A 25,735-nucleotide genomic window follows, 5' to 3' on the forward strand; every position below is an offset into this window, starting at 1 on the left:
CCAATAAATGTTACAAATTGACCCAGACAGCTGCTCAAAGTCCCGCTGCATTCCCGAACTTCGAGGGGGAGAACAAAGACTTAACAGAGCCATGAATATCGGCTGTTCTACAAAAGGAGGGTGCACATTAACGAGGACAGGCTCCAGGCACATCGGGAAGTCGGAACCTTCCAAGGAACTCAGCCGGTGGGCAAAGGCAGAGGGAGATCGGCCGGGAAAATGAGGATAAAAAGGAGGCTGCGGACTACAGCCACGGCAGAGAGCGCACGGCAAATGCCCCACGGCCTCTGCCCCTGCTCGGCAATAAAGTCACTTTGACAGGACTCCTCGCTCTCCTCCGGGCACACAAACCTCCGGCGACGGGAATTTCCCCGCCCGCTCCCGGCCGCGGGGCAGCCCCTCTGTCCTACCCACAGCAGCCGGGCCGAGCCAGCGCTGCTCCGGCAGCGGCTCCTGCCCGGCCCCGGCGGGAAGGAGACCGCGGGCAGCCGCTCCCGCAGCGCCCTCAGCCCGGGGCCGGCACGGGCCGGACACGGCTCCGGCGAGCCGCCGGAGCCCCCTGCCGCCCCCTCCGCCCGCAGCCAGCCCCGAGCCCCCGCAGAGCCCAGCGCGGCTCCCACCTGCGCCGGGGCCGCCTCCGAGCTCCGCCGCCGCCGCCTCACCGCGCTCCGGCCGCTGCCGCCGCTGCCGGGCCCGCACAGCCGCTCGGCCAATGGCGGCGCTGCGCGGCCACGGCCGCCCTCAGCCCGCCGCCGGGGCCGCGCCGCGCCCCGCTCCCACCAATCAGCGCGCCGCAACCGCGACTGACGGCACCGGCGGCCAATGGCAGCGAGCTCGGGGCGGGCTCTGCGCACGGCCCCGCCTCGCCCCGCGCTCTCGGCGCCCCCGGGCTGCGTGAGGGGAAAGCCGGAGATGAGGAACAGCCCCGGCACGGGCCCGGGCCGAGCCGGGATTGAGCTGCCCACACAAACAAACTTCTCCGCGCCTCCCGCCACGGCTTTCCCGGCCCTGCGCCTCCCGTGCCTCCGCCTCTGCGGGAAGCCCAGGAGCCTCACTTCTCCTGCCCCTCGTTAGCGCATCAGTGCTTCGCTTTGATTTCCCCCGAAAAGGGAAACCTGCCCGAAGCCCTGTGGGTGGGTGGGGCAGGGGAGAGATTTCTGTCAGAAAACTCCAAAGACTCGGAGCAGGAGAAGGAGAAGTCGGTGCAGAGCCTTAAATGCCGCTTTCCCCACGCCTCCCTGCTCCCAGCTGCGGGATCTCTGCATCCCCATGGACCTGCAGGGAATATCCGCAGCCCCATTGTAATATGTGTTATGGAATAATTCGTGCTTATGTAAAATATACATCAAGTCAGTTGTGCCTCTAGAAAAAGAATCTTCAAGTTTTAAATGAGCAGTGGCTGCAGCCGGGGCTGGAGACACCACATTTGGCAGAGAAAGAAAGACCTAATTTACAAATGAAAAAAGGTATCTCTGTGCAGAGATGGGCCCTTTCCGGGATCAATCCAGGAGACTCCCACCGTTTAACCCCTGGTCTGCCGGGTATCTACGAAACCGTGTCCCATTCCCATCCTTTACATGTTTGGACCAATACATAAACTGCTCTCCTATTTACTCTTTTATCTTTTTCAGGACTTTCTCCTTCTCTTTGCCAGCATCAGTTTGAGTAATTTAGTTTTCCACAAACTCCTCCTTTTTCTGCTAACAGATAATCTGATCCCATCTCCTGCTGAAATGTTGTGTTCCTCATTTCAGTGGCTTGGTCGGCAGGAAGGTCAGGAGCTGGAGCTGTCTGGTTGGTTCTTATTCCGAGGACAGCTTGTAATCTAATGATGCCATTGAAATGATAAATGGTTTCTCTGGCTCCTGATAGGAATTTGTGAAAAATGCCAATCATTTGGTTTTTAGAATTTTAAAAGTTTAATAATAATAAAATGGTGAAAAAAATAGGAATAGAATTAGAGTGATAAAAATTTAGAGTTAGGACAATTACAAGACAAAAAAAAAGAAAGAATATCTGAGGTCCAGATGCTCTCAGGCACTTAAGCCAAGAAGAATGTACCTTGTGAACAATTGAATCACCCCTAAAACAATACACTGTTGCATATTCATATATCCTTCATGGTTATGCATACATTCTATTTGAAACAAAAAACTCTGCCTGTTGTATGTCAACTGCTTTCTTTAATTCCCACGGGGTCTTCAAGTCTGAGCAAGGCGTGAAGAAATCAGCTTCTTCTAATAAGAAAACCACAAATTGCTCTTCTCTGGAGAATTTGTGTGTTCCTTGAAGTGAGTATCCCATTCCTTAAACCCCCCCCCCCAACACACACATACATAGTTTCTTTTTTAACTACTAAAGCTTCATTTTATCTACAAAGCTACATTTACCATACTGTTATATGTAGCAGATATCATTGGCACCATTTCTAATATTATATATGTGACATTGAATATTTGTTACATTTGTTAGAACACTCTAACACTCTACACGTTTGTATAAGCATTCCCCCCCACCCTCGCAGGTGAGACCGGGTGTATATTGGAAACTGATTTACAAGTAAGAAGGTGCGGCTCCCCAGGAGATAGGCCATGGCTGGGGAGATACAGGAACCCCCGGTGCTGATCCTTGCCTGAAGGACCCGAGATGGATATCATGGAAATCCTTGGGCAGACACAGGTGAATGCAGCGTTCCCTCCCGTAAATTTCATCAAGGGATTCAACAAACTCCAGACACTGAATTGTTCTCCCTCATCACCAAAAAAGAAAATCTTATTAACATGTGGACTCTGAAGAGAACACTGACTGCCAAAATCTTGGCCTCAGGCAGAATTTTCCCTATAAAAACCGCTTGTGCCAGGATGGAGGTGTGTGGGCTTAGAGGAAAACCTCTGCTGAGGCTGACCTCTTTGTTGCACACCCAGGGCCGACCCCGGGCTCGGCTCTGTTCTTTCCTTGTGGCTGGCCTAGATAGAATTTGATTGCAAAATAAATATATTTTTTTTTAATGTTAATTTGGCTGGACAAATTTTCATTTATAACAGTTGTAACACATAAAAGGAAGAATCCCCATTTATTCCACCATCCCATCCACAGTACATTACCCCACCAGTTAGTTTTTAACACTGTTTTCCCATATTTGGATTGGTGTCTGGGTTGTTTTTTTCTAGGATGACCTCCCCGTTGTCATCTATTTTCAACAGTCTGATATATTAAACTTTCCACAAACACCCCTTCATTAGCCAATAAATAGTCTAAAGCCAGCCTATTCTGGTACACTGCAGTTTTTCCCCATTTTGCCTGCAGGTACTCAATTTGGGTGGGTCTGTGGCTGTTGACATGGGTGTGTGTACCAAAAAGGAACTTTGGTTTCTTTCCATGTAACACTTTCTGTAGCATTTGTGACACGATCTTGCTGCTATATCAGAAGGGAAAAGACAACAAATGAGAGACAGAAACAGGAATGACAGAGGTCTGGCATGGCTTATACCCCCACCTCCCCTGCCTGTGGGGTTGCTGCCCACAGCAGGTACGTGTGATCTTCTCGCTGGTGAGTACAGTGCTCAATCCAGGCTTGCCCTCTGTTTCGCTTGTCACTCCTTTTTGCTGATTTTTCTATGCAAGTCCTTTTCAACACTCCTTTGGTGTGTTTTGGTGTTGCCCATTTTAGATGTGATAGTCCATTCCTCACGTTTCTTCACAAGTCCTCTGCCTCTGTTTCCCACTTTCTCTAACAACCTGAATACCACCTTCTTTCAACTACTCAAAAAGTCCTTTCTCTCACAATACCATTCAACACAATCCACCTCCCTCCAAGGAGATAAAGTAAAGCTCAAAATAAACAATCTACATTATATATACTTCCATTAATCTACATTTACTCACTTTTATTTTTCACTCACTCTCACATACAAGGTACCTTTTACTTTCAAACAGTCTACATTACATATCTACACCCTGAGTGCTCATGGAATGTTAATCCATCAACCCAGCAGGTTTAATCCTGGATGTCTCTCAACCCAGCAGAATTTTAGGTGTTACTGTTTTCCAACCCCAGATCCCCTTGGATATTTTTAACCCTCAGTCCAGCTGTGTTGTCCAACCCCAGATCCCCTTGGGCATAACCTCAATCCGCAACCCTGAGTGCTCTTGGAATGCAAATCCCCCAAATCCTCCTCTGGAAGGAGCCCCCAGAAAACAAACCCCCACAGCCCCTCCCCACCCACCTGATTCGGGAAGAATTTTCTCTGAGAGAAGTGGAAAAGAACCTCTTTATTTAAAAAACAAAATACTCCCCAGCACTAAAAAAAAATGAACAACACCAGATGACAACAAAACTCTTTCACCACTCTGAAGAGATGACAAATCCAGGAAGTCTCTCCTGGGGGTGGTCGCCCGGGTCTGGGCGCTGGGGATTGCTCTGGGCACTGGGGATGGCTGCTGCAGATCACAAAGCACAGACTCTGGGTGCTCCTCGGTGTTCCCAGGTCCCAGTCCAAAGCAGGTTGGATGGTATTCAGGAAAGGGAAAGGGAAAAGAAACAGTCCAGGGAAAAAACTGGACTGCCTAGTTAAACTAACTAACAGGAAAAAGCAAAGGCAAGAGCGGAAGCAAGAGCAAGCAAACAAAGCCAGCAAAAGCAAGCCAAGCCAGCCCACACAAGCCTCTTGTGGAGAACAGACCAGGGCGGGAGGTGAGCCAGCTGATAACAAAACAAACCTTCACTTTCAGAGTCAGTTCTGAGAGCACAGAACAGAATATCAAACATGAACAGAACCCATGATTGGGGATACAAACACCAGAACCTCACCCTGGGACACCTGGGTTTCCACATCAGCAGGCAACAGTTCCTGACAGTCGAAGGGTCAGCGGCAGGGTCCTCATTACATCCGTTCCTTAAATGTTATCTGGCCATGCAGACGGTTTTAGCTACTTCCACAAGTACTTTAAATCAACATTGGCTGTTTCACAAATACCTCTGAGTTATTACTGTCAGTTAGTTACAAAAATAAAAGCATTATTTATTATTTCACAACTACAGCTACTTCTGCAAAAGTTAACATTCTATTGCACAACACATGGCATCCAGTTCAATATTTTGCAAAAGCCAAAACTAGTATGTATGTTTTTCACACTGTGCACAAACTAAACTATCATCCATGAATGATGTTCTGAGGATATGAGCTACACAGGGGCCAGGGCATTGGCCACAAAAAGCTGACAAATTATACTACAGCAAAAGCAGTTAAAAGTGATTACAAACTATACTGCATCAAAATCGTTGTGACTAAGAATAAGTTGCAGAAGTCAAGACATAAGAGCAAAAGCCACCAACTACATAGTTCTCTATAACAAACCCAGGGCCGGTGTTTCCCTTGTAGGGAGCACTGGGGCCTTCCCCGGGCCCCTTCTGCCCTCTGGCAGAGCCGGTGGCATTTTCCAGCACACGCAGTTTGTAACCAAGAGTCGGGTGCAGCCCAGAAGGCTCTGAGCGCCTCCTCCCAGGCTGACTCTGCAGATCCGAGGCTGCTCTGGGCTCTGCCAGGGCTCTGCTGGGGCTCAGCTCTGGGCCAGGCTGGGCCCGCTCTCCCCTCACATTGCTCCGGGCAGCCGAGTCACAGAGGGAGGAGGAAGGGACACCTCAAGGGAGTTGAGGCTTAAGAGAGTTTTTATTCAAAAAACTGCCATACCAAACAGGCTGTCATAAGAGCCGTAACAAACAGGCTGTCCTAACTACCATAACCAACTAACACTTCTAACTACCATCACTAACTAGTTGTCCTAACTAACTACTGTAACTAACAGCTGTCCTCCAGTGCTTCATCTCCTCCGCTGCTCCCTCAGTTGCTTTGCTGCGGTGATCAGAGGGGTCAGGCTGGAGAGAGGCTTGGCTGATGATAAAAATGGGTGCTGCCCAAAGGATAAAAAAGAAAGAAATGAACTGTTACTTTCCAAAGCCAACTTACTCACAGGCTCTGTTGCAACAGGACAAAGGGAAATGGTCTGAAACTCAGAAGAGGGAAGCAGGCTCAGATTAGATCTAAGGCAGAATCTTTTTGCCAGGAGTGGGGAAACACTGACAGAAGGTGCCCAGGGATGTGGGAGGTGCCTCCTCCCTGGGAACATCCAAGCTCAGGCCAGGCAGGGCTCTGAGCACCGGACCTGCCTGAAGATGGCCCTGCTCCTTGTGGGGCACCAGGGACAGATGCCCTCGAAAGGACCCTGCCAAGCCAAACCCGGCGAGGATTCTGCTTGCTTTGCGTGTGGAACGCAGCGAGGCTGGAGACTATCGGAGGGGCCCCAGCAGAAAACCCCTCCCTGGCGCTGCTGCTTCCCCTCGGCCGCTCGGCATTCACCTGCAGCAGCTCCTGGGCAGACCAGCGCTGCTCCTCGTCCGGCTCCAGGCTGCACTCGAGGAAGTCCCGCAGCAGAGCCGACAGGCGCCGGGGCTCCTGCAGCTGCGGGGTCCCGTTGTGCCGGATCAGAGCGCGAGCCTGCAGGAAAAGCAAACTCAGCGCTCTGCCAGCTTCCTTCCCACCCACAGGTGCTCACAGCGACCCCGGGTTCTCAGCCCCAGCTCCAGGGGCACTTTCCTCCCTGGCACAGATGCTGCTCACAGCTCATTGTCCTGTGCCAACAAAAAACCCAAACCCTGGTGCTGCCACAGCCATTGGAAAGAGCTGATGCACTTGATTCACATTTTCAGGTCATCCTCAGAGCCAGAAGAGCTGCAACAGCATAAATCCCAAAGCAAATTGTTGCTGGAGACTGCAGAACATTTGTCTGTGTTGAGGCCCAAGTGCTCTGGGAATTCCCTTCCCCAGGTGCAGAAACCTCCAGCTGCTGCTCCCAGTGCAGGGTCACCCTGTGCTCACAGGGCTCTGCAGCCCCTGGAGAATTTGCCTCTTACCATGGCCCTCGTTTCCTTGAAGTAAGGAGGTTCTCCTTCCACCATCTCGATGGTCACAATGCCAAAGGACCGGATGTCCACCTTGGGGCCATAAGGAGAACTGGTCACAACTTCTGGGGCCATCCAGTGAGCAGTGCCCACCATGGAGCTGCACCGGTCCTGCTCAGAGCTGAGCTGAGCACAGAGGCCAAAATCAGCTGAGGACAGAAACAAACACTGTCAAAGGCAGCTGGAATGAGGAAACCAAGCACCAAGACTCCCCACTCTCAGTCTGAGAATGCAGTAGTGAAGTGAGCTGGAAAAGTGCTCAGGGCTGTAGCCAAGGGAAGGTGGAACTGGACCCTTAAAGAAACCCTCAGCTTTCGTGCAGTGGCTTTTACTGATTCCCTTGAAGCTTTAGATTCCAACTCCTGCCCCTCTGGCAGGGCCATACCCAGAGCAAAGCCACCCCTGGCACCCTGCTGCTCTCCGGAGCTCTCTGCAGGGGCAGCCGCTCTCAGCTGGCAGCAGGGGCCGGGCAGTGCCCCCAGCAGCCCTTGTGGGGCTCTGGCCGGCACTGGGAAGCAGCCCCACAGCCGCACCCGGGAGCGCCGTGCCTGGCCAGGAACACCCACCCAGCTTGACAGAGCTGGCCATGCCCAGGAGGATGTTGGAGCTCTTCAGATCTCTGTGGATCACCCGGTTCGCATGGAGGAAATCCAGGCCCTGCAGGCACTGAGAGAGAACAAGAAACACCAGGACAAAAACCAGTGGCCGGAATCTATCACACAAGAAAGGACAGTTCTGAATTCTGCCAGCAGCAGCTTTGCTGTGACAGGCCAGGAGTGCAGAGCAGACAGGCTCCAGGCAAACGGTTCAGGGCAAAGCTGAGAACAGCACATCAAATCCAGAACAGACAGAGAGTGCCACAACAGCAGGAAAGAGAGCAAGAACAGAGCAGAAGTGCAGCGATGCTGGCAGGCCGTTCACTGCAGAGGCTCTTTCTTCTCCAGCTCATAAAAACAACAGAGAAACAGAGCCCTGAGCATGGAGCCACTCCTGTTCTCACGCCTCTGTGGAAGGACCATCGTGCCCAAGCCATGGCAGCCACAGGCAGGATCCCTCACCTCCCGACTGACAGCTGCCATCTCTCCTTCAGCCATGCGTGTCTGTCTGACAACGTCCTGCAAAGTTCCTCCATCCATGTATTCCATCACCAGCCAGAGATCTCCGCCAACAAGGAAGCTGGAAGAGGAAAGCAGTGGCATGGAGACAAATGTGCAATGCTCAATTCCCCCATGGAAAAGCCTGGAGTGTAGTTTTGTTTCCAGGTCACTTGTCCATGAGGACAGAATCAGATGGAGAGACATTCCTGCCAGGCTGCAGAGTCCTTGGAATCTGCACAGTCTAAAGGAGGAGACCCCTGTGAGAAAGGAGAGTCCTTAGATGGCAAGCAGGTGAAAAATGCAGTTTAGCAACAGCCCAGATCAGTGTGGAAACACAACACTGGCCCCCAGCTGGTTCAGCTTCTGAGCTCATCAGTTCCACCATTCCCTGCAGAACAAGGCAACACAACTCCCAGGGTTATCCAGGGGAGGAGGCCGTGCAGCACTTGGGACAAAAGCAATCAGAAAACCTTTCAGAAAGTCCCTTCAGAAACAGGCAAGGCCAGTGCAAAATGGGCAAATGAGGCATTTCTGGAAACAAGGCCCTGGTCTTCCTGGCATCCGCAGCAATGGAAAAGGGCTGGGAAGAAGAAACCAAGGGAAATAATTTCTGCTGTGGTTTATCAGCACTTGTTGTAAGACACAGAAAACAGGGTCAGCTTGAAGGAAAAACCAAACCAAAGCAACCAAAGCACACGGAGGGAGCGAACTGCCAGGCTGTTGTTTTGGGAAGATACGGCTGGGTCAGGCATTTTCAAAACAGGCTACAGACTACGGGTGCCAGGAAAGGTTAAGGCAGGGCCCGTGCACAGGATGAGGCCTGGAGCACTCACCTGTCCAAAGAGTTGACAATGTTGGGGTTCTTCTTGTCCTTCAGGAGCAGGAGCTCATTCACAGCGCGTTCCCTGTTCTGCCCTCTGAGACTCATTTTCTTTATGGCCACCTGAGGGGACATTGCAGACCTTTAACTGGAGGAGTCTGTGGCAGGAGGCCACAGCCAACACGGGGCGAGGCTTTTTGGAGCGACGGAGCCGGGCTGTGCCAAACTGCCCTGGGATGGGCACCAGAGCTCAGCAAGGGCCACTCCCACAGCCCATTGCTCTGCTCGCTGGGGCTGCTTACAGGACACACGGCCAGAGACATTTGGCCTTGCAAGCTCTGCAGAAATGGCCCCTCAGCTGTCAGCCTCCAAGCTCTAACCACATTCTCTGCACCTACAGTCTTCTCAAATAGCCTCAACACTCTCATTATTATTCAAACACATTTTGCAAGCAGGAGGTAATTCTGGTTCTGTGAAAACAGAGCAAAACAGCCGGGAACCCTTTAGCAATTCAATGGGATTTGGTCATGATTTCAGATGCAGCTGCTTTGTTTGGGATTGCACAACAAAGCAAACACACACATCCATTGCTCAGGTGATCCCTGTCACAGGCTGTCACTGACCCCAGACCCAAACACAGCTGCAGGGTTTAGGAGAGAGCTTCGCCCTGGACATCCATCTTTTCATTTCTATCCCTCTCTCTCTGTGGACAGCTGAAGTGGAACTAAAGCCCCAAATTGAGCCCAAGCAGAATCTCTCCCTAATTAGGCCTTGAGGTACCTTTTGAAGATGAAAGGCAGGATGGAAAAACTGCTAAATAGTGTTCCTGTCTGAGGCTGGGGTGAAGATAAATTGGGCCTCAGTCTCCAGCCCTGATCCATTCACACTTTTAGATATGAAGAGCAAGCCAGCGTGTCCTGCTCTGACAGACACCGCTGCCCTCCTTGCATCCCTTTGGGCACTCCAGAAGGACCAAGTGTGTCCCAGCTGTGCTCTGCAGGCTGACACTGCTCTGCCTTCAAAGGAGCAGCCTGTGCAGGAAAGCTCTGCTGGCCCCCAGAGCTGCAGCCACAGCTCCCAGCAGAGGGGAGAGCCCTGGAGAGCTGCCAGACGTGCTGGGCGTGTTGGCACTGACCTCTCCTCCAGTGGCCCTGTCGAGTCCTTTGGAAACGGTTCCGAAAGCCCTGGAGACAAAACAGCAGAGAAGAAAGAAGCAGTGCTTGAGGCCCTGGGAGTGAAAGCTAACCCAGACAGGAGATCTCTGCTGCCTGCAGCGCTCACAAACACCTGGGTGCATCGACCCTTGCAACAACAGCACAGCAGCCACCAGCCCTCTGCCATGCCAGGTGTGCAAGAGAAAACTGAGACCCAACACGAAGGAATTGGGCTGGAGCAAATCCCAAATGTCCAAGCTGAATTGCTTTAGTTCAAAACCTGAGGTGAGCAATGGGTGTCTAAAGAACTGGAAAAGAATGCATTTCATCCTTTTCCATTTCCTGCCTAAGACCTGCAGGATCCACAAGGGCCCTGCCATCAGGCAGGTGATGCATTTTCCCCCAGAGTGCACCAGCTCTGTGTCTGTTCCTGAATGTATGGGCTCTACGAGTTGTGCTAGAATAGAGCACTCATTAGTTCATCTCTGGTTCCTGTTTCTAAACCTTTAGGTTGTTAATTCTGACCGGAAGATATTTTATGAAGTAAAATATTTGAAAGAAATCTCCTTGAGAGATGTTGTCTGACAGTCTCCAGATGGTGAGTGGCTCTTTTAGGCAATCCAGTTCCAGACACAGAAGATCTTCCAGGTCCTGCTCCTTGCTGCAGGCAGGACACTGCCAGCTTCAGGGGCCTGTGACGGCTCCTTCTGACCACAGTTCTCAATTCTGATCAGGACTGAGAGACAGCAGGATGGCACCCCAGTGTCTGAAGGTGTTTGGAGCTCTCCTGACTTCTCCCTTGATCCTGCACCAGCACAGCCCCTGGGCTGCTTGTGCAGAAGTAGCTGCCGTGCACTTACCCTTGGCCAATCTGCTCCACTTCCAGGTATTTCTCGGCAGGCTCCTCCACGCTCACGATGTTCCCTGAAAGAAACCACGTGGAAGAGGCTCCCTCCCAGAGCGAGACCCCGCCAGAGCAGAGCCAGAATGCAGCCCCACTCCCTGGGGCCGTGAGCCCCTTGGTCTCAGCTGGGAAGGACAATAAATGCCCCTGTGACATTCAGCTGCAGAGCAACGCTGGCTGCAGCTGATGCCGAGACACACACACAGCCCCTGCTCTGAACACAGGAACAGAGCAGACGTACTCAGCTGCACCAGGCACCACTCCCCTCTCCCCTCTGGCTGCAGGGCTGTGCTGCTGTCAGAACCTTCAGCCCAGGATCCCACAGCGGAGGGAGGTTCCGTGTCCTCTTCCCAAGCACAGGGAGGATCAGTGTCCTCTTCCCAACCACAGGGAGGTTCTGGATCCTCTTCCCAAGCACAGGGAGGTTCTCCATCCTCTTCCCAAAACGCTGCAGGTTTGCCATCATCTTTCCAAGCCAGGGGATGTTCACTGTCCTCTTCCCATGCTGGGAGAAGTTCAGCCTCCTCTTCCCAAGGCACAGGATGTCCTCTGTCCTCATCCCACAGCGGGAGATGTCCTCTGTCCTCATCCCACACCATGGGGGCTTGGCCATCCTCGTCCCGCACCAGGGGACATCCACCGCCCTTGTCCCACGCCGGGAGATGTCCACTGTCCTTGTCCCACGCCGCGGGAGCCTCGCCGCTGTATTCCCACAGCACGGGATGTTCGCCCTCGTCTCCCAGAGCAGCGGGAAGTTCACTGTCATCCCCTGGCACCGAGGGAAGTTCACCAGAGTCCCCCAGAACAGCGGGGAGCTCACTGCTGTCTTCCTCCTCTTTGGCCTCCTCTTTGGGAGCAGAGGGAGCCAGAGGAGGGGCTGGTGCTGCTTTTGTGCCCTGTGGACAGACGGCAGCGTGAGGGACGGGAAGTTCTATCTCAGTGATCACCTTATTCATCCTCAGCTGCACATCCAGCTGCACTAAGCAGAAATTGGGTTTGGATCCCTTCAACCTAACAATGGGCTAAAGTCGACATTGCCACTTATTGTTGGGATTTCCATATTCCACTGTGGCTAAAGCCAGCAAGCAATCCTCTGCCTGCAAAACCAGACCTGCAGCTCTTCAGAAGCTCTGCAGCAGAAAAAGAGAAATCTGCTGGGATCCCTTTGCTGCTGCTGCTGCAAAGACTCTAACAGGAACTTCCCTTCAGCCTCCCAGGCTGGCACTCGGCTGCCACACGCCGAGCTCACAGCTTGCTGCACAATTCCAAACACCAAAGGTTCCTTTCCCACTCACCGGAGGAGGAGCTGCTCGGAATCCACACACGAGGTGCCCTGCAACGGGAGAGGGAACATGAACCAGATGCTGTCAGGAAAAAACTGCCTGTGGTGGGAAATGCCACGGAGCAGGGCAACCCCGAGAGAGCATTTTGCTTTCCCAGCGTCCCTCCAGGAGCCACAGTCCCTTCCCACAGCAAGAGAACAGCACAAAATGCTGGGCTGGGTCAGTTCTTGGCTGGGCAGGGAGTTCCCGGCTCTGCTGCCACAGACTCCCCGCTGGAGGGAACAGAACCCACCAGGGCTCATTGCAAATGCTGTGCGCGCCCCGCTGGCTGCAGACACCCCCTTTTTCAGCTGCAGCTGCTGGCAGGAGCTCTCCCAAAGCAATGGAGCCTTCATGGCCATTTGGTTACAAAGTCAGCTCGGGTCCAGAGGAAGAACAGAAAGCACACAGCAAGCCCAAAGCCACAGCACCGAGGGAAAACCTCAACTTACGTGCCAAGTGGGTTAAAAAATACCCCGAATAAGCCACAGAGTACAGCGTGCAAACTGCAGCAGCAACGTGCTGGATCATTTTGGCTGCGCTGCACACGTCTGCAGACTGCAGCCCTGCAAGCACACAAGGACACCCGTCAGGGCTGGGCTGGTGCTGAGAATGCCTCGGGCAGGAGGATCCTCCGGCACGGAGCAGTGCCCAGAGCCACTGGGGACACTGAGGCCTCCATGTCCCACAGCCACGGGAGCACCTCGGGGACGTGGCAGTGCTCCTGTGACATCACAGCAGCAGCTCACGCAGAAACCGCCCGGAAGGTTCTCCTGGGTCACAAAGGAGCACAAAGAACCCTCCCAGGGCACAGCCTATTGCCCAAAGGCTCCAGGAGGAGCTCTGAAAATGCAGCAAACAGGGACACCCCATAGCCCAGCCTGAACACTGAGGAGGAACAAGGACGGGAGCACAGCAGAGGAAACAGGACCTTTAGTCACTGCTACTTCTGACTAAAGCCAGCAAGCCGTGTTCCCGCTGGGATCTTTGTTCTCGCTCTAAAAACAAGCAAGGTGCTCCACTCTAAATATACAGAAGGCAGGAACTGGGCAGGAGGTGGGATTAGGAAGGAGGAGGAGGAGGGAGAGAGGAAAAGGGGGAGCAGGAAGAGGAGGATCAGGAGCAGAAAAAGGAGGAGAAACAGGAGGTTCCAGTGCCCCCTGAGGTCGCAGCACCCTTGGCCCCGGGACCATCGCCCCCAGCTCATCCTGCAGGTGAGAGGGGAGGGGGAGCTCGCCCCAAATCTATCGGGGGGTCTCTGAGAGGGTTTTTTATTGGGGTGTGTTGGGAGCTTGCAGATTGTGGAATTGAGCCCCAGATGTCGTCTGGGAGGCCCAAATAAACCCTGGGAGGTTTTTTTCTCTGTGTGTGTGTAGGTTTGGATCTTGCAGGACCCCAAAGCTGAGCCCCTTGGGGGATCTTTGGGAGTCCATGTGGCCCTTGCCCAGTGTCACCAGGGGGAGGACATTGGTCCTGGGGACCCCCGGGGGAGCAGAGGAGGGGAACCCCTGGGACCCCCGGAGTGGGGAGAGCAGAGAGGGGCGATCCTGGATCTGAGGAATCCCCGGCTGGCTGGAAAGGGGGGGAGCCTGGAGAGGAGGAACCCCTGGGACCCCTGGGATCTCAGAGTAGAGCATCAGGGGAGAAGGGACCCCATGGAGCCCCAACAGCCCCTGGATCATCCCTAAGCAGGACACCTGAGAAAGGGGAACCCCTGGAGCCATTGGACCCCCATCATCCCAAGGAAAGGAAACCTCTGGAATCCCAAAAGTGGAGAGATCAGAGATAGGGAACTCCTGGGAGAGTTGTTTTGGGCTGAACCTTGATACTGTGGAGATTTTCATGGACACAAGAGTCCTGCTGAGTTCTAGGGATGGACTTGGGCAGGAGGAGCCTCCAGTCCAAGGCGCTCCCACCTTGTTTTTCCCCAAACCAGGATTTTTCATTGCCAGGGCATGGCTGGATGGCAGAGGAGGAAAAGCCCCGGAGATGCTGCAGGAGGAGGAGCTGCAAACCCAGCCCAGGGAGCCAAGTGATTGGCGTTTTTCACAATTATGGTAGCACAGGATGGTTTCTAACACCTCTCTGCCGGGGCTTGAGGAGAGTCAGGGTGAGGAAGACGGGTCCTGCCCTATTTAGGCAGCCTCGCTCTGTTCCCCTGGTGTGTGACCACAGACACAGGTTATGATCCACGGGCAAAAGGAGACAATAAAACAAAGAACAGGGAAAGGATTCCCTAAAACCGCGGTAATTAGCCCCTGAGACTAAAGTATACACGAAGAACCAAGACCCAAGGACAAAGGACAGGTGAGTATTTGTCGGGATGGGGCGGATAAGGGGGGAATGAATGTTTGTGACAGAGGCTGCTGGGTACCCCAGACTTGCCAAGTGATTGCTGCAGCCTCTCACGCTGCTTTTCGTCTTTTTCGTGGGAAAAGCGGCCAGTAAAGAGACCAAGGGAGTGATAAAAAAGAGAGAATCCCCCCCGGGGAAACTGGGACTGGGTCTTAGGAAGAAGAGGAACCCCGTGGAGAGAAGAAGCCGAGGGTTTCCTGGCCACTGTTATAACCCATCCAAATTAAGTACCTGCAGGAAAAAGGGGGAAAATTATTAGATTGCAAAGAAGTTAAGAAAAAGTAGTAATACATAAAGCATAGAATATCCAAAAGGAGAGAGATGGATTTGCTTTACATTTAATCTTAAAAACATAGTCCAAAATCCAGTAAAAAACAATTAGTAAACAAAAAAAAAGTAAAACCAACACAACAGTCTAACTCTGTATTAACCCCCAATTTTATACTAAATCATATTATAAAACTCCAAACAGTTATAAGGAACATAAGAAACAAAGCTACTCAAACATTAGAGTTAATATTAAGCCAGGAAAACCAAACAAAATCTGCAGTGTATTAAAATATGTTAGCGTTAAACTATTTATTAGATAAAAAAAAGAGTATACAAATTATTAAAAATAGATAGCAATAGGGAAGTCATCCTAGAAAAGAAAAAAAATCCCAAAACCAAAAGATATATTAAAAAAGATTATGACCCAGGTATCAGTCCAAAAATGAGAAAATAATGTTAAACACTAAGAAGTGGGTTACTGTATTGAGAATGAAATAGTAGAAAAAAATAAAATTCTTCCTTTTATGTGTTACAAGTGTTTTAATGTTTCTTCTTTGTTTAATCCCATGTTTTATTAGATTACCAACGGAGTCCAAAGAATACAAGCAAATAAAAAATATTGCTTAAGCCAAATGATTTATAAAAAATAAGAAGAAAGATGGTGAAAAATGCATATTTTATGACTGGCTTTTCGCAAATATTTTAATGAATATTATATGTGTAATGTTAGAAAGTTATTCTGTATTCATTCTCTTAATTAGTGTGTTAAATAAACTAATGGTGTAAGTTTTAGGTTCCAAAATAATAAAATAGAGACTATGTATGTGGTGGGAGGTTTTTTTTTTTTTTTTTTAGAATGACATACTCACTTTAAAGAACACCTAAATCTTCAGGAAAAAAAAAAAAAGCATTTATAGTTTTGCTATCAAAAGAAGCTAATTTCTTCAAACCTTACTCAGAGTTGAAGACGCCTTAAGAATTAAATGAAACAGTTTACATACAACAGAAAGAGTTCTTGTTTTAAACAGAAGGTATGAAAAATATATGAATATGCAACCAGCTTTACTTTTAAAGCTATTCCTTTGTCCATAAAGTATGCTTTTCGTAATTTAGTGTCCAAAAGAATCCAGACGTCTGTAATTCTTTGCTTTTTATTGTCTTATAATTATCCTAACTCTAAACTTTACTATTCTAACAGTATTATTATTTTTATAACAATTTTATTATTATGAAAGTTTAAAAATTTTAAAAACCAGGTAATTAGCGTTTTTCCCACCGGCGATGCCTGAGAGGAGGCTGTGAGCCCGCGGGCAGAGGGGCCCCGCTGGAGCAGCCTGTCCTGGCAGGACTGAGCCCGTGGCACAGTGACCCACGCTGCAGCACTCGGAGGGGGCTGTGCCCAGGGGATGGACTCCGCTCCGAGAAGTTCCTGGAGAAGTCTCGGCCGGGAGAGAGCGCAGGGTGCAGCAGGGAACGACTCCTGTCCCTGAGCAGAGGGAGAAGCCCCGGGGGATGAGCTGAGCATGGCCCCATTCCCTGTCTCCTGCCCTGCCGGGGGAGGAGGTGCAGCTGGGAGCAGGGAGGCGTGGGGAAAGCTGCATTTAAGGCTCTGCACTGACTTCTCCTTCTCCTGCTCCGAGTCTTTGGAGTTTTCTGACAGAAATCTCTCCCCTGCCCCACCCACCCACAGGGCTTTGGGCAGGTTTCCCTTTTCGGGGGAAATCAAAGCGAAGCACTGATGCGCCAACGAGGGGCAGGAGAAGTGAGGCTCCTGGGCTTCCCGCAGAGGCGGAGGCACGGGAGGCGCAGGGCCGGGAAAGCCGTGGCGGGAGGCGCGGAGAAGTTTGTTTGTGTGGGCAGCTCAATCCCGGCTCGGGCCCGGGCCCGTGCCGGGGCTGTTCCTCATCTCCGGCTTTCCCCTCACGCAGCCCGGGGGCGCCGAGAGCGCGGGGCGAGGCGGGGCCGTGCGCAGAGCCCGCCCCGAGCTCGCTGCCATTGGCCGCCGGTGCCGTCAGTCGCGGTTGCGGCGCGCTGATTGGTGGGAGCGGGGCGCGGCGCGGCCCCGGCGGCGGGCTGAGGGCGGCCGTGGCCGCGCAGCGCCGCCATTGGCCGAGCGGCTGTGCGGGCCCGGCAGCGGCGGCAGCGGCCGGAGCGCGGTGAGGCGGCGGCGGCGGAGCTCGGAGGCGGCCCCGGCGCAGGTGGGAGCCGCGCTGGGCTCTGCGGGGGCTCGGGGCTGGCTGCGGGCGGAGGGGGCGGCAGGGGGCTCCGGCGGCTCGCCGGTGCCGTGTCCGGCCCGTGCCGGCCCCGGGCTGAGGGCGCTGCGGGAGCGGCTGCCCGCGGTCTCCTTCCCGCCGGGGCCGGGCAGGAGCCGCTGCCGGAGCAGCGCTGGCTCGGCCCGGCTGCTGTGGGCAGGACAGAGGGGCTGCCCCGCGGCCGGGAGCGGGCGGGGAAATTCCCGTCGCCGGAGGTTCGTGTGCCCGGCGGAGAGCGAGGAGTCCTGTCAAAGTGACTTTATTGCCGAGCAGGGGCAGAGGCCGTGGGGCATTTGCCGTGCGCTCTCTGCCGTGGCTGTAGTCCGCAGCCTCCTTTTTATCCTCATTTTCCCGGCCGCATCTCCCTCTGCCTTTGCCCACCGGCTGAGTTCCTTGGAAGGTTCCGACTTCCCGATGCGCCTGCTGCCTGTCCTCGTTAATGTGCACCCTCCTTTTGTAGAACAGCCGATATTCATGGCTCTGTTAAGTCTTTGTTCTACTCCTCGAAGTTCGGGAATGTAGCGGGACTTTGAGCAGCCGTCTGGGTCAATTTGTAACATTTATTGGGACTGATGGTTTCTCCCCTTATCTACAAGTGCCCGGCCCTATCTCCAGGCACATTCACTCCTTGACTCTGTTTTGTCCTTCCCGGGTCCTCTTTGGTTTTGGGATTATTCTCGGTGCCCTCATTCCCTGTCCTTTTGTAGCCGTTTGTGGATCAGGAGGCCTGGCTGGCACCTGCCTGCCCTGGCTCAGCTGCTGGATGAGCTGCACTGCCAAGGTGTGGAGCATGGTAAAAAGATGAGAGTTGCTGCAGCACAGAAGAGGAGAAGCAGCATTCCTTTAACCCTTGGTGTGCCTGGGAGCCACAAAAGCCTGCCCCATTCCCATCCTTTCCATGTTTGGACTGATAAATAAACTTCTCTCCTATTTCCTTTGTTATCTTTTTCAGCACTTTTCCCTTGTCATCTCTTTGCCAACGGCAGTTTGATTAATTTAGCTTTCCAGAAACTCCTCCTTTTTCTGCTAACAGATAATCTTATCCCATCCCCGTGTGAAATGTTGTGTTCCTCATTTCAGTGCCTTGGTCGGCAGGAAGGTCAGGAGCTGGAGCTGTCTGGTTGGTTCTTCTTTCAAGGACAGCTTGTAATCAAATGATGGTATTGAAATGATAAAAGGTTTCTCTGTCTCCTGATATGAATTGGTTTGGGTTCCCAGTGGCTGGTCCATGGTGTTGTAGGATTTGTTCTGGTGGCCATTCAATACTTTTCCCCATTTTTGGGTGCTCCCGCAAGCTAAGGTTGCATCAACTGAGTGTTTTTTTCTTATTCCATCTTCAAATACTTGAATTCCAGCTGACCTCCCTGAACTTGTTATAGGAAAAACCCCAGTGCTCTGATACACCCTGTACAGCACAGACAGTGACAGCAGATGTTGGAGTGGGCAGAGGGATGATCACCCCCCCCTTATTTTAGTGAAGTTTTCACAACATTCTCCATTTGCTGTTTCCCTTTGCAGCTTCAGCCGTTTCTGTTGCAGAGTCAGAGATCCTCAGCATGGGCTCTGCCTTCAGCTGTGCAAATTCCATCTGTGCAAGCAGGCAGAGCTTGGGGTGAGGGGCAGAGGGAATCAGCCAATTCCTGCCCCAAGCAAGAAGAGCCAGGTACATTGTCCCCACTTTGCCCCAGCAGTGTTAATTTGCATCTCTGAAGCTCCTCTCTTGGCTGCCTGCTTAAGAGTTTAGGGGTCACCTTTAAATCTCTTCTAGTGATGCAGCCTAAAGGTGAACTTCGAAAAACCCAGATCAAAATTTTGGTATCTTTTACAGCTACGCACAAACATAGACAAAAAATCCCAAGGTAATTCAGCTTTTTCTACTTCCCCTCGGAAGAAAAACTGATTCTTACCTCCTTTACCCAAACATAACCAGCTATATAGAAGTATAAGTATTAAAAAAATACTCTAATGCTATAAACTTTGCACTGAAACTTTAGGAAAAAGAAAAACTTCACTATTCTTTTTAGTGTTAGAATCAAGGCATTCCTTGATTCTGGCCAGGATGTGTAACAGAAATCATTCCATCCTCACATAACCTGGGTGTGCAGAGAAAATCGTTCCATTATATGTGGGTTTTACTAGGTTTTTCCCAAAGTTGTGCAGTCTCAAGCAATCTAAATAGATTGGTTTAATGTTCTGTAGTTTCAAGTCATGCAGTTTTTAGTATTTGGTTTCCTATTGGATCCGGATTTCTTTGCTTCTACTGTTAATGAGGTGGGAAGTGCTGGATTTCCTTCTCAGCCTTTTGCAGACAAGGTGTCTGCAGCCCTGCCGGGGGCAGTGTCTGGGGTAGGTGTTGGTTGCTGTTTGCTGTTGGGGTTGATGTTTTGCTGCTGGTCCTTATCTTTGTCGGTGTCTTTTGGGCCATTCCCAGTGTGTTGAGATGTTAAACTCATCTCCACTGAGTGGTGTAACATCCCTTAACAAAACCTTTAACATTTCTTTCCCCAAGGCCAAGGCAAAGCAAGCCTGAGTAGAGAAATCAAAGGTTAACAATGTTCAAGTCTGTGAGCTGGTCTATTTTCCATGGATGCACTGACAGGCAGGGCAGTGTGTGAGTGTGAGTGAGAGCCAGAGTGGAATTGTCCCGGTGTGTCCCCAGCAGCTGTGGCAGTGCAGGCCCAGAGAGCACTGAAGCTGCAGCAGTGGCAGCAAGGGCTGGCCCCGGTGGCTGGAGCTGCCCAGGGAGGGTGGCCAGGCCGAGGATTTCAGCAGAGGAGGTGTGGGCAGGCCCAGGGCCTTGCCCCGCTGTGGAGCCCTGGCTGCTGCTGCGCTGCCTTCAGTGCAGGCTCGGGGGGGCCTCCCATCCTCCTGCTGCAGGCGGGAAGTGCAAATCTCCGGGGCTGCAGAGACCTGGAGCCCAGGCTGAGGGGTCCCCCCGTGTTCAGCTGTGCTGGCGGCTGTTTCTGGCCTCGGGGCCCCTTGGCATGGGCCACGCCACTTGGCCACCAGTGGTGCTGCTTTGCACTCCTTAGGCAGAGCCCATGTCCTGCTTGGATGTTGGCAGCAGCAAAGTGCCAAGGCAGGCTCTGTGCCAGCCCAGCTTCCTGGGGGAGAGATTGCACCAGAGACAGGATTCTGGCCACAGACTGCTTTAAACGTGCATCCCTTATCTCCACCCTGCACTAGGTGGAGAATTACCAGGGTAAGGAATTCCTGATATCAATTGCAAGGGGAAATAATTGAATATGTGCCCTGTGTCTGGCTCTTCTTCTTGCCCAAGCCAATGGCAAAAACCATACCCATGGCATCTTGGTCTCTATCCCCAGCTTCCAAAGGTGTTTCTTTCTTTCCCCTTACATTCTTTGTACCCAGCCTGAGCTCTGGGGTTGCCAAGAGGTTACGGAGGTCCCACTGTATTCCTAAAGCTTCCATAAGCCCCTGGAGGATCTTTCCTGTAAAATGAGTTCTGCTTCTTGAGTCTGTTGCTTCCACAATCCCTTTTATTGGAATTATGTCTTTTAGAAATGCCTTAGTAAGTGATCCAGTGGTTGCTGAGCAATCAGAATTGCTTTTGCCCCCCTGTTAGGTGAGATGGGGTCACCAGAAGATATTGAAGCCTTCCTGCTCAGGGCATTTCAGTGCCAGGCTCTTACAAGCCACACACAGCTGTGCCAGTTGAGCTGACCATGGGGGGTAACCTGCGCTTTGTCTGATTCCCTTTCCTCAATAACAGCGTGTCTTGGAACTCTTTTCCCTTCTGCTGCCCTTGAAGAGCCATCCACCAAGACATTTTCTGCCTCAGGCCAGGCAATGTCTCCTGAATCTCCCCCAGGCTGGGTCTGGAGCTGTGTCATTTGAATGCAGTGCTGGGTTTCTTCCCAGCCCCTCTGTGGGCTGTTCAAACAGGAGGCTGGGTTAAACCCTTCCCCTGTCCTCAGTTCTGAATCCTCCTGTGCCACTGCACAAGTTTCACACTGTAATAACCCAGCACTGCTCATCCATTGCGAGGCTCTTTTGGTGATCAAAGCTTGACCTTGATGGCAGACTGGAACAGTTGGAGATCCTGTTGTCATCAGGTTTTGGGCCTCGGTTCTGTTGAATCTGTGGCTGCACAATTCTGCAGACAATGAGGCCACTTTGGCCACTGGGTGAAACATTTTGGCCCAAGGATTCCTTTGGCATGGCCCTGTTTAACATCCACGTACAATTCCAATTTATTTTCTGAGTCTGGAAGAGCCACAGCTGCAGAATCAATATTTTTAGGTTTTCATTTTCTGAAGTTTTGCTCTCTTTCTCCTGTCCATACCACAGCATGGAGGCTGTCTGGGGTCAAAAAGTCCTACAATGTTCTGTCTGGAACAGAGAATCCTCAATCCGGGCTGTGTAATTCTGTATTAATCCTCAAAATTGTTTCAGGTCCTTTTTGGTGCTGGGATATGTTACTTCTTAGATTGCCCAGACCCTCTCTAGGTAAATCCACCAGGAATCTTCAGTCCAAATATTTCCAAAATATTTAACCATTTTCTTCTCAATTTGCCTTTTTCTTTTTTCTTTTTCCAGATACTCAAAAGATGTATTTTGCCAGGAAATTCAGCCATTTCACAGGGGCTTTGTCTAGCACTTGTTCTTGTCCTCCTCATTGGAGCCATCTGATTCCCTGACTGGCAGGATAGGAGTGCTGTAGGGAGACATCCCTGGCTCCAAGAGCCCTGCCTTTAGCAGGGACTCCATACCAGGCTGTGAGCCCTTCCTTCCCTCCCCTGGAACAGGGTGTTGCTTTTAGACACCACTTGTCCTGGTTGCTTCCAAGTAATTTGGAGAGGCTCCACATCAAATTTTCCCTCTTTCCCTGGGGCTGCCCACACCTTCAGCACAGGCCTTGCCAGACATTTGACACAAAGGTACAGCAGCAATAGCCTCTGTATCACCTTTTACAATATTCCAATGCCACCATCAAATTCCTTCCTAGTTAATTACAATCACAGTAGGAAGAAAAATAAATTAGTTTATTTCAAATCTATCCTCCACAGCTTGTAATAATAATTGAACAAATTATACCAGCTCGGCTTTCCCATTTATTCCCTTAATAATTAAACATTCCTTTACAATTTTCCCCCCTTAGGTGTAATATTCAGAGTGGATGGAGAGGCCCCTGTGTCCATCAGGAGAGGCCTCCTCTGGATGCAGACCCAGCCTGAATGTTCTCCAGGGCTCCAGTGTGGTGGGTCCCCGGTGGGATGGGAGCTCAGAGAGCCCTGACAATCCATGTCCATGCAGGGGTGGACTTGCTGCTGCTGAGGGTGCTGCTGTCTGTGCTTGCAGTGTCCTTGTGGGCTGCAGCTGGAGCCCTGACTCCTTCCCAGGGGCTGTTTGGGTGGGCTCTGCCCTGGCCAGGAGGGCAATGCCTCTGCCAGGTGCTTGTGGCCGACCCCGTCATGCCCTGGGTGCTGGGGCCCCCTTGGGCCTTGGGGTTGATCCCTCAGGGGCTGTGGGAACTCTGCCATGGCCTTTGCCTTCAGCTTGGCCTTTTGCTCATCCCTTCTTGCCTTCAGCTGCTGTGCCTTTGTGCCCAAGTGCTGCAGGGCCTTCTTGTGCCACTCCTGCAGCCCCGGTCACTGCCTGTGGGTGCTCATCCTCTGAGAGCTGCTGAGCTTTCTGCAAAACCTTTCCTTTCTGCAGGGACCCAAAGCAAATCCTGAACAGCAAATCCTGATCCTTCCATGTGCACTCTGCATTTCCCAGCTGTTCCTTTGTTTTCCCCCTTGTGCTCAGGGTCCCTGCCCAGCCCGTGTGGCAGAGCCGGTGCCTGTCCTGCCGCAGTGTCCAAAGGCGGCCCCCCCGGCGGGCAGGGCCGGCAGCTCCCCGGGGCCGGGCAGCGGCCGGGGCGTCCCGCAGCCTCCTGGGGGCCGGGGGCCACTGCCGGCCCTGCCCGGGGCTGGTGGGGTCAGGCAGCGCCCGGCGCTGAGCCCCGGCTGCCCCACAGCCCCGGCCCGGCCCCGCAGCTCCCCACAGGCCCCAGCCCGTGCTCCCGGTGCCGCACCTCTGCGCCCGGTGCTGCCGCTGCCAGCGCAGAGAAACCCCTGGCATCCTGACCTCCTGCTTTTCCTCTCCTGGAAACCGGGGATGGAAAGCATCTGGATCAGGTGGCAAATTCTGGAAAAGACCCTGCTGGATAACATCCCAAATATATTTCTCTTCCTCCTCTTTTTCATCCTCCTTTTTCTTACCTTATAGATTCTTCCTGCTGCTTCTTGTCTGAACCATATTGCTGCACACTCCCCTTCACCCGATCCCTTCCCAGCACACCAACGCCATCCATAGACTACTGTCCAAATCCCTTCTCCACTTCCCTTCTTGCCCCCCTGGGTGTCCATGTCCTTAATTACCTCTGGGGGAATGTGCAAACTACCTCAGCATTCTCCCAAGGGACCCTTCAGAGACATTTTGGGATCATCATCCCTTTGGCCAGACCCCCTCCCTGGCTTTCCCTTTTCTCCCCTCCATGGGTGCCCTGCCATGTTCACTCCCCGAGGATCCCAGGGCACTCACTGATGAGATTTTCAGTGCTCTCTCCCTGCTGACTCTTCACAGACCCCGCTGATGTGTCACTCGTCTGTCTCCTGGTCACTCCCGGGTCCCCAATCAATCCCTGGTGCTGCCGCCAGCCAAGGGAGCTGATCACCCAAAGTGGGTGAGGCACCTTCAGCTGCACTCCCTGCCCGCCGCCCCGGATGGTGGAAGGAATTCGGGATGAACCCCAGGGTTTGCAGGAAAATTGACATCACCAGAGGATTCTGTCCACAGAGCAGACAGGAGTACTGTAAAAGTAATTTCTTTCCTAAAAATGGGAGAGGCCATGGGACATTCCCCATGGGATCTCCCCAACTGTTGGAGGACACAGCCTCCTCTTCATCCTAATTTTCCTGGCCACATCTCCCTCTGCTTTCCTCATTGGCTGAAGCACTTGAGAGGTACAGACTTCCCAATCGACCTTCTATATACCCCCTTCATATTCGCCCCACTTTTTTATTTGAAACGATATTCATGGCTCTGTTAAGTCTTGTTCTTCTGGAGGTTCATGAATTGAGCAGGACCTTGGCTGAATAGCAGTCTGTGTCATCAACTGATAACATTTTCTGAAACAGATGGCTTCTCCTGTCACTTCCTTATGTACAGGTTCCTGGCCGTATCTCCGAGCAGCTTCAGAGCATCTGTTTGTAAAGACACTTTCCTGTTGTTCCTTTAATGGGTCCCCCGTTTGTGGGACATCCCCCCTGGAGCAGGGTGTCCCCTCTGTGCTGCAGCCCCAGGGCTCGGGCAGAGCTCAGCCAATCAGAGCCCGCGGCGCTGATGACTCACCAGTTGCCAGGCAGACTCGCAGCTCCCCGCGTTCCCCACCTGGACCCACCTGCGCCCCCCCTCGGCCCCATGGCCCCGCGAGGGGAATTTGGGGAGGTGGGAGTGGGGCAGCGCCAAGGCCGGGCCCCCCGCGCTGTCCTGGCGGGAGCGGCTGCAGTGGGGACCGAGTGCGGGCGGGAGCGGCCGAGAGCCCAGCGCTGCCCCAGCCCGACCTGCCCCAGCTCCATCCCTGCCCCTGCGCTGGGATGCTGTGGGTGTGGGGGGAAGAGGGAGCCGGCAGTGGGTGCTGGGGCTGGGGGCAGGAGGAGAAGGGAAGGAGAAGCAGGCTTGAGGAACAGAATGGTCAAACGATGAAGGTGGCATGAGAAGGGGGGAATTTGCAGGATAAGGAGGAATGGCACTAGGAAGAGGAGTGTGAGGAAGAGCAGGCACACAAGAGGAGGAGGAGAAGGAGCAGAAAGAGGAAGCAGCAGAAGGTTCCACCAGTCCTTATAGGGCAGCCTCTCCCTCAGCCCAGGAGCGCTGCTCCCCCCACATGCAGCAGGTGACTGTGGAGGGGGATCCACAATTTTCACGGGGTGAATCTTGGTGTTTCTGAGCTTTCTTGGGCTAAATGTTGGTGCTTTGGTTTTATGTGGCAGCTGAATCTTTATCTTTTGGAGGAGGTTTTTGCTGGCTTTTGATGTTTGGTTGATGTTTGGGGTGTTTTTGTTCTGTGTTTTGGAAGTTTACGGGATTTTTGGGCTGAATCTTGGTGCTTTGGAGGTTCTTACAGACACAAGATTCCCAATGACTTCCTGAGATGAACTTGGGCAAGGAGGAACCTCCAGTCCAAGGTGCTCTTCTCTTGTTTTTTCCCCAAACCAGGATTTGTCATTCCCTGGGTGTGGCTGGATGGAGGAGGAGGAAAAGCCCCGGAGATGCTGCAGGAGGAGGAGCTGCAAACCCAGCCCAGGGAGCTGCAGGGAGGAAAGAGCCCCCCTGAGCCAGGAAGGCGGGCGGAGATCCAGGCGGAGCTCGGAGCTGGTGGAGAAGCCTCATGGCAGGGAGAAGCCCCACAAGTGCTTGGAATGTGGGAAGGGTTTCAGCTGGAGCTCCAGCCTCATCCGGCACCAGAGGATCCACACTGGGGAGAGGCCCTACGAGTGTGGGGAGTGTGGGAAGAGATTTCAGAGAAGCTCCCATCTCCTCAGACATGAGCGGATTCATACAGAGGAGAGGCCCTACCGCTGCCCCGACTGCGG

The 25,735-nt window shown here is 52.6% G+C and overlaps 1 protein-coding gene across 1 annotated transcript in view; it reads right to left on the reverse strand.

The window, feature by feature from the left end:
- LOC146764282 (uncharacterized) overlaps positions 1-25,735 on the reverse strand; it is a 220,504-nt gene that overhangs the window by 194,186 nt on the left and 583 nt on the right. The window contains 9 exon segments of the mRNA XM_085564993.1: positions 6,357-6,494; positions 6,911-7,107; positions 7,525-7,624; positions 8,017-8,134; positions 8,889-8,998; positions 10,011-10,059; positions 10,890-10,977; positions 11,154-11,834; positions 25,345-25,450. Of these exon segments, the coding sequence (XP_085421119.1) occupies positions 6,357-6,494; positions 6,911-7,107; positions 7,525-7,624; positions 8,017-8,134; positions 8,889-8,998; positions 10,011-10,059; positions 10,890-10,977; positions 11,154-11,834; positions 25,345-25,450 (1,587 nt within the window).

This window comes from Lonchura striata, chromosome 35, assembly GCF_050655825.1.
Source record: "Lonchura striata isolate lonStrDom1 chromosome 35, ASM5065582v1, whole genome shotgun sequence".
Classification (NCBI taxonomy): domain Eukaryota; kingdom Metazoa; phylum Chordata; class Aves; order Passeriformes; family Estrildidae; genus Lonchura; species Lonchura striata.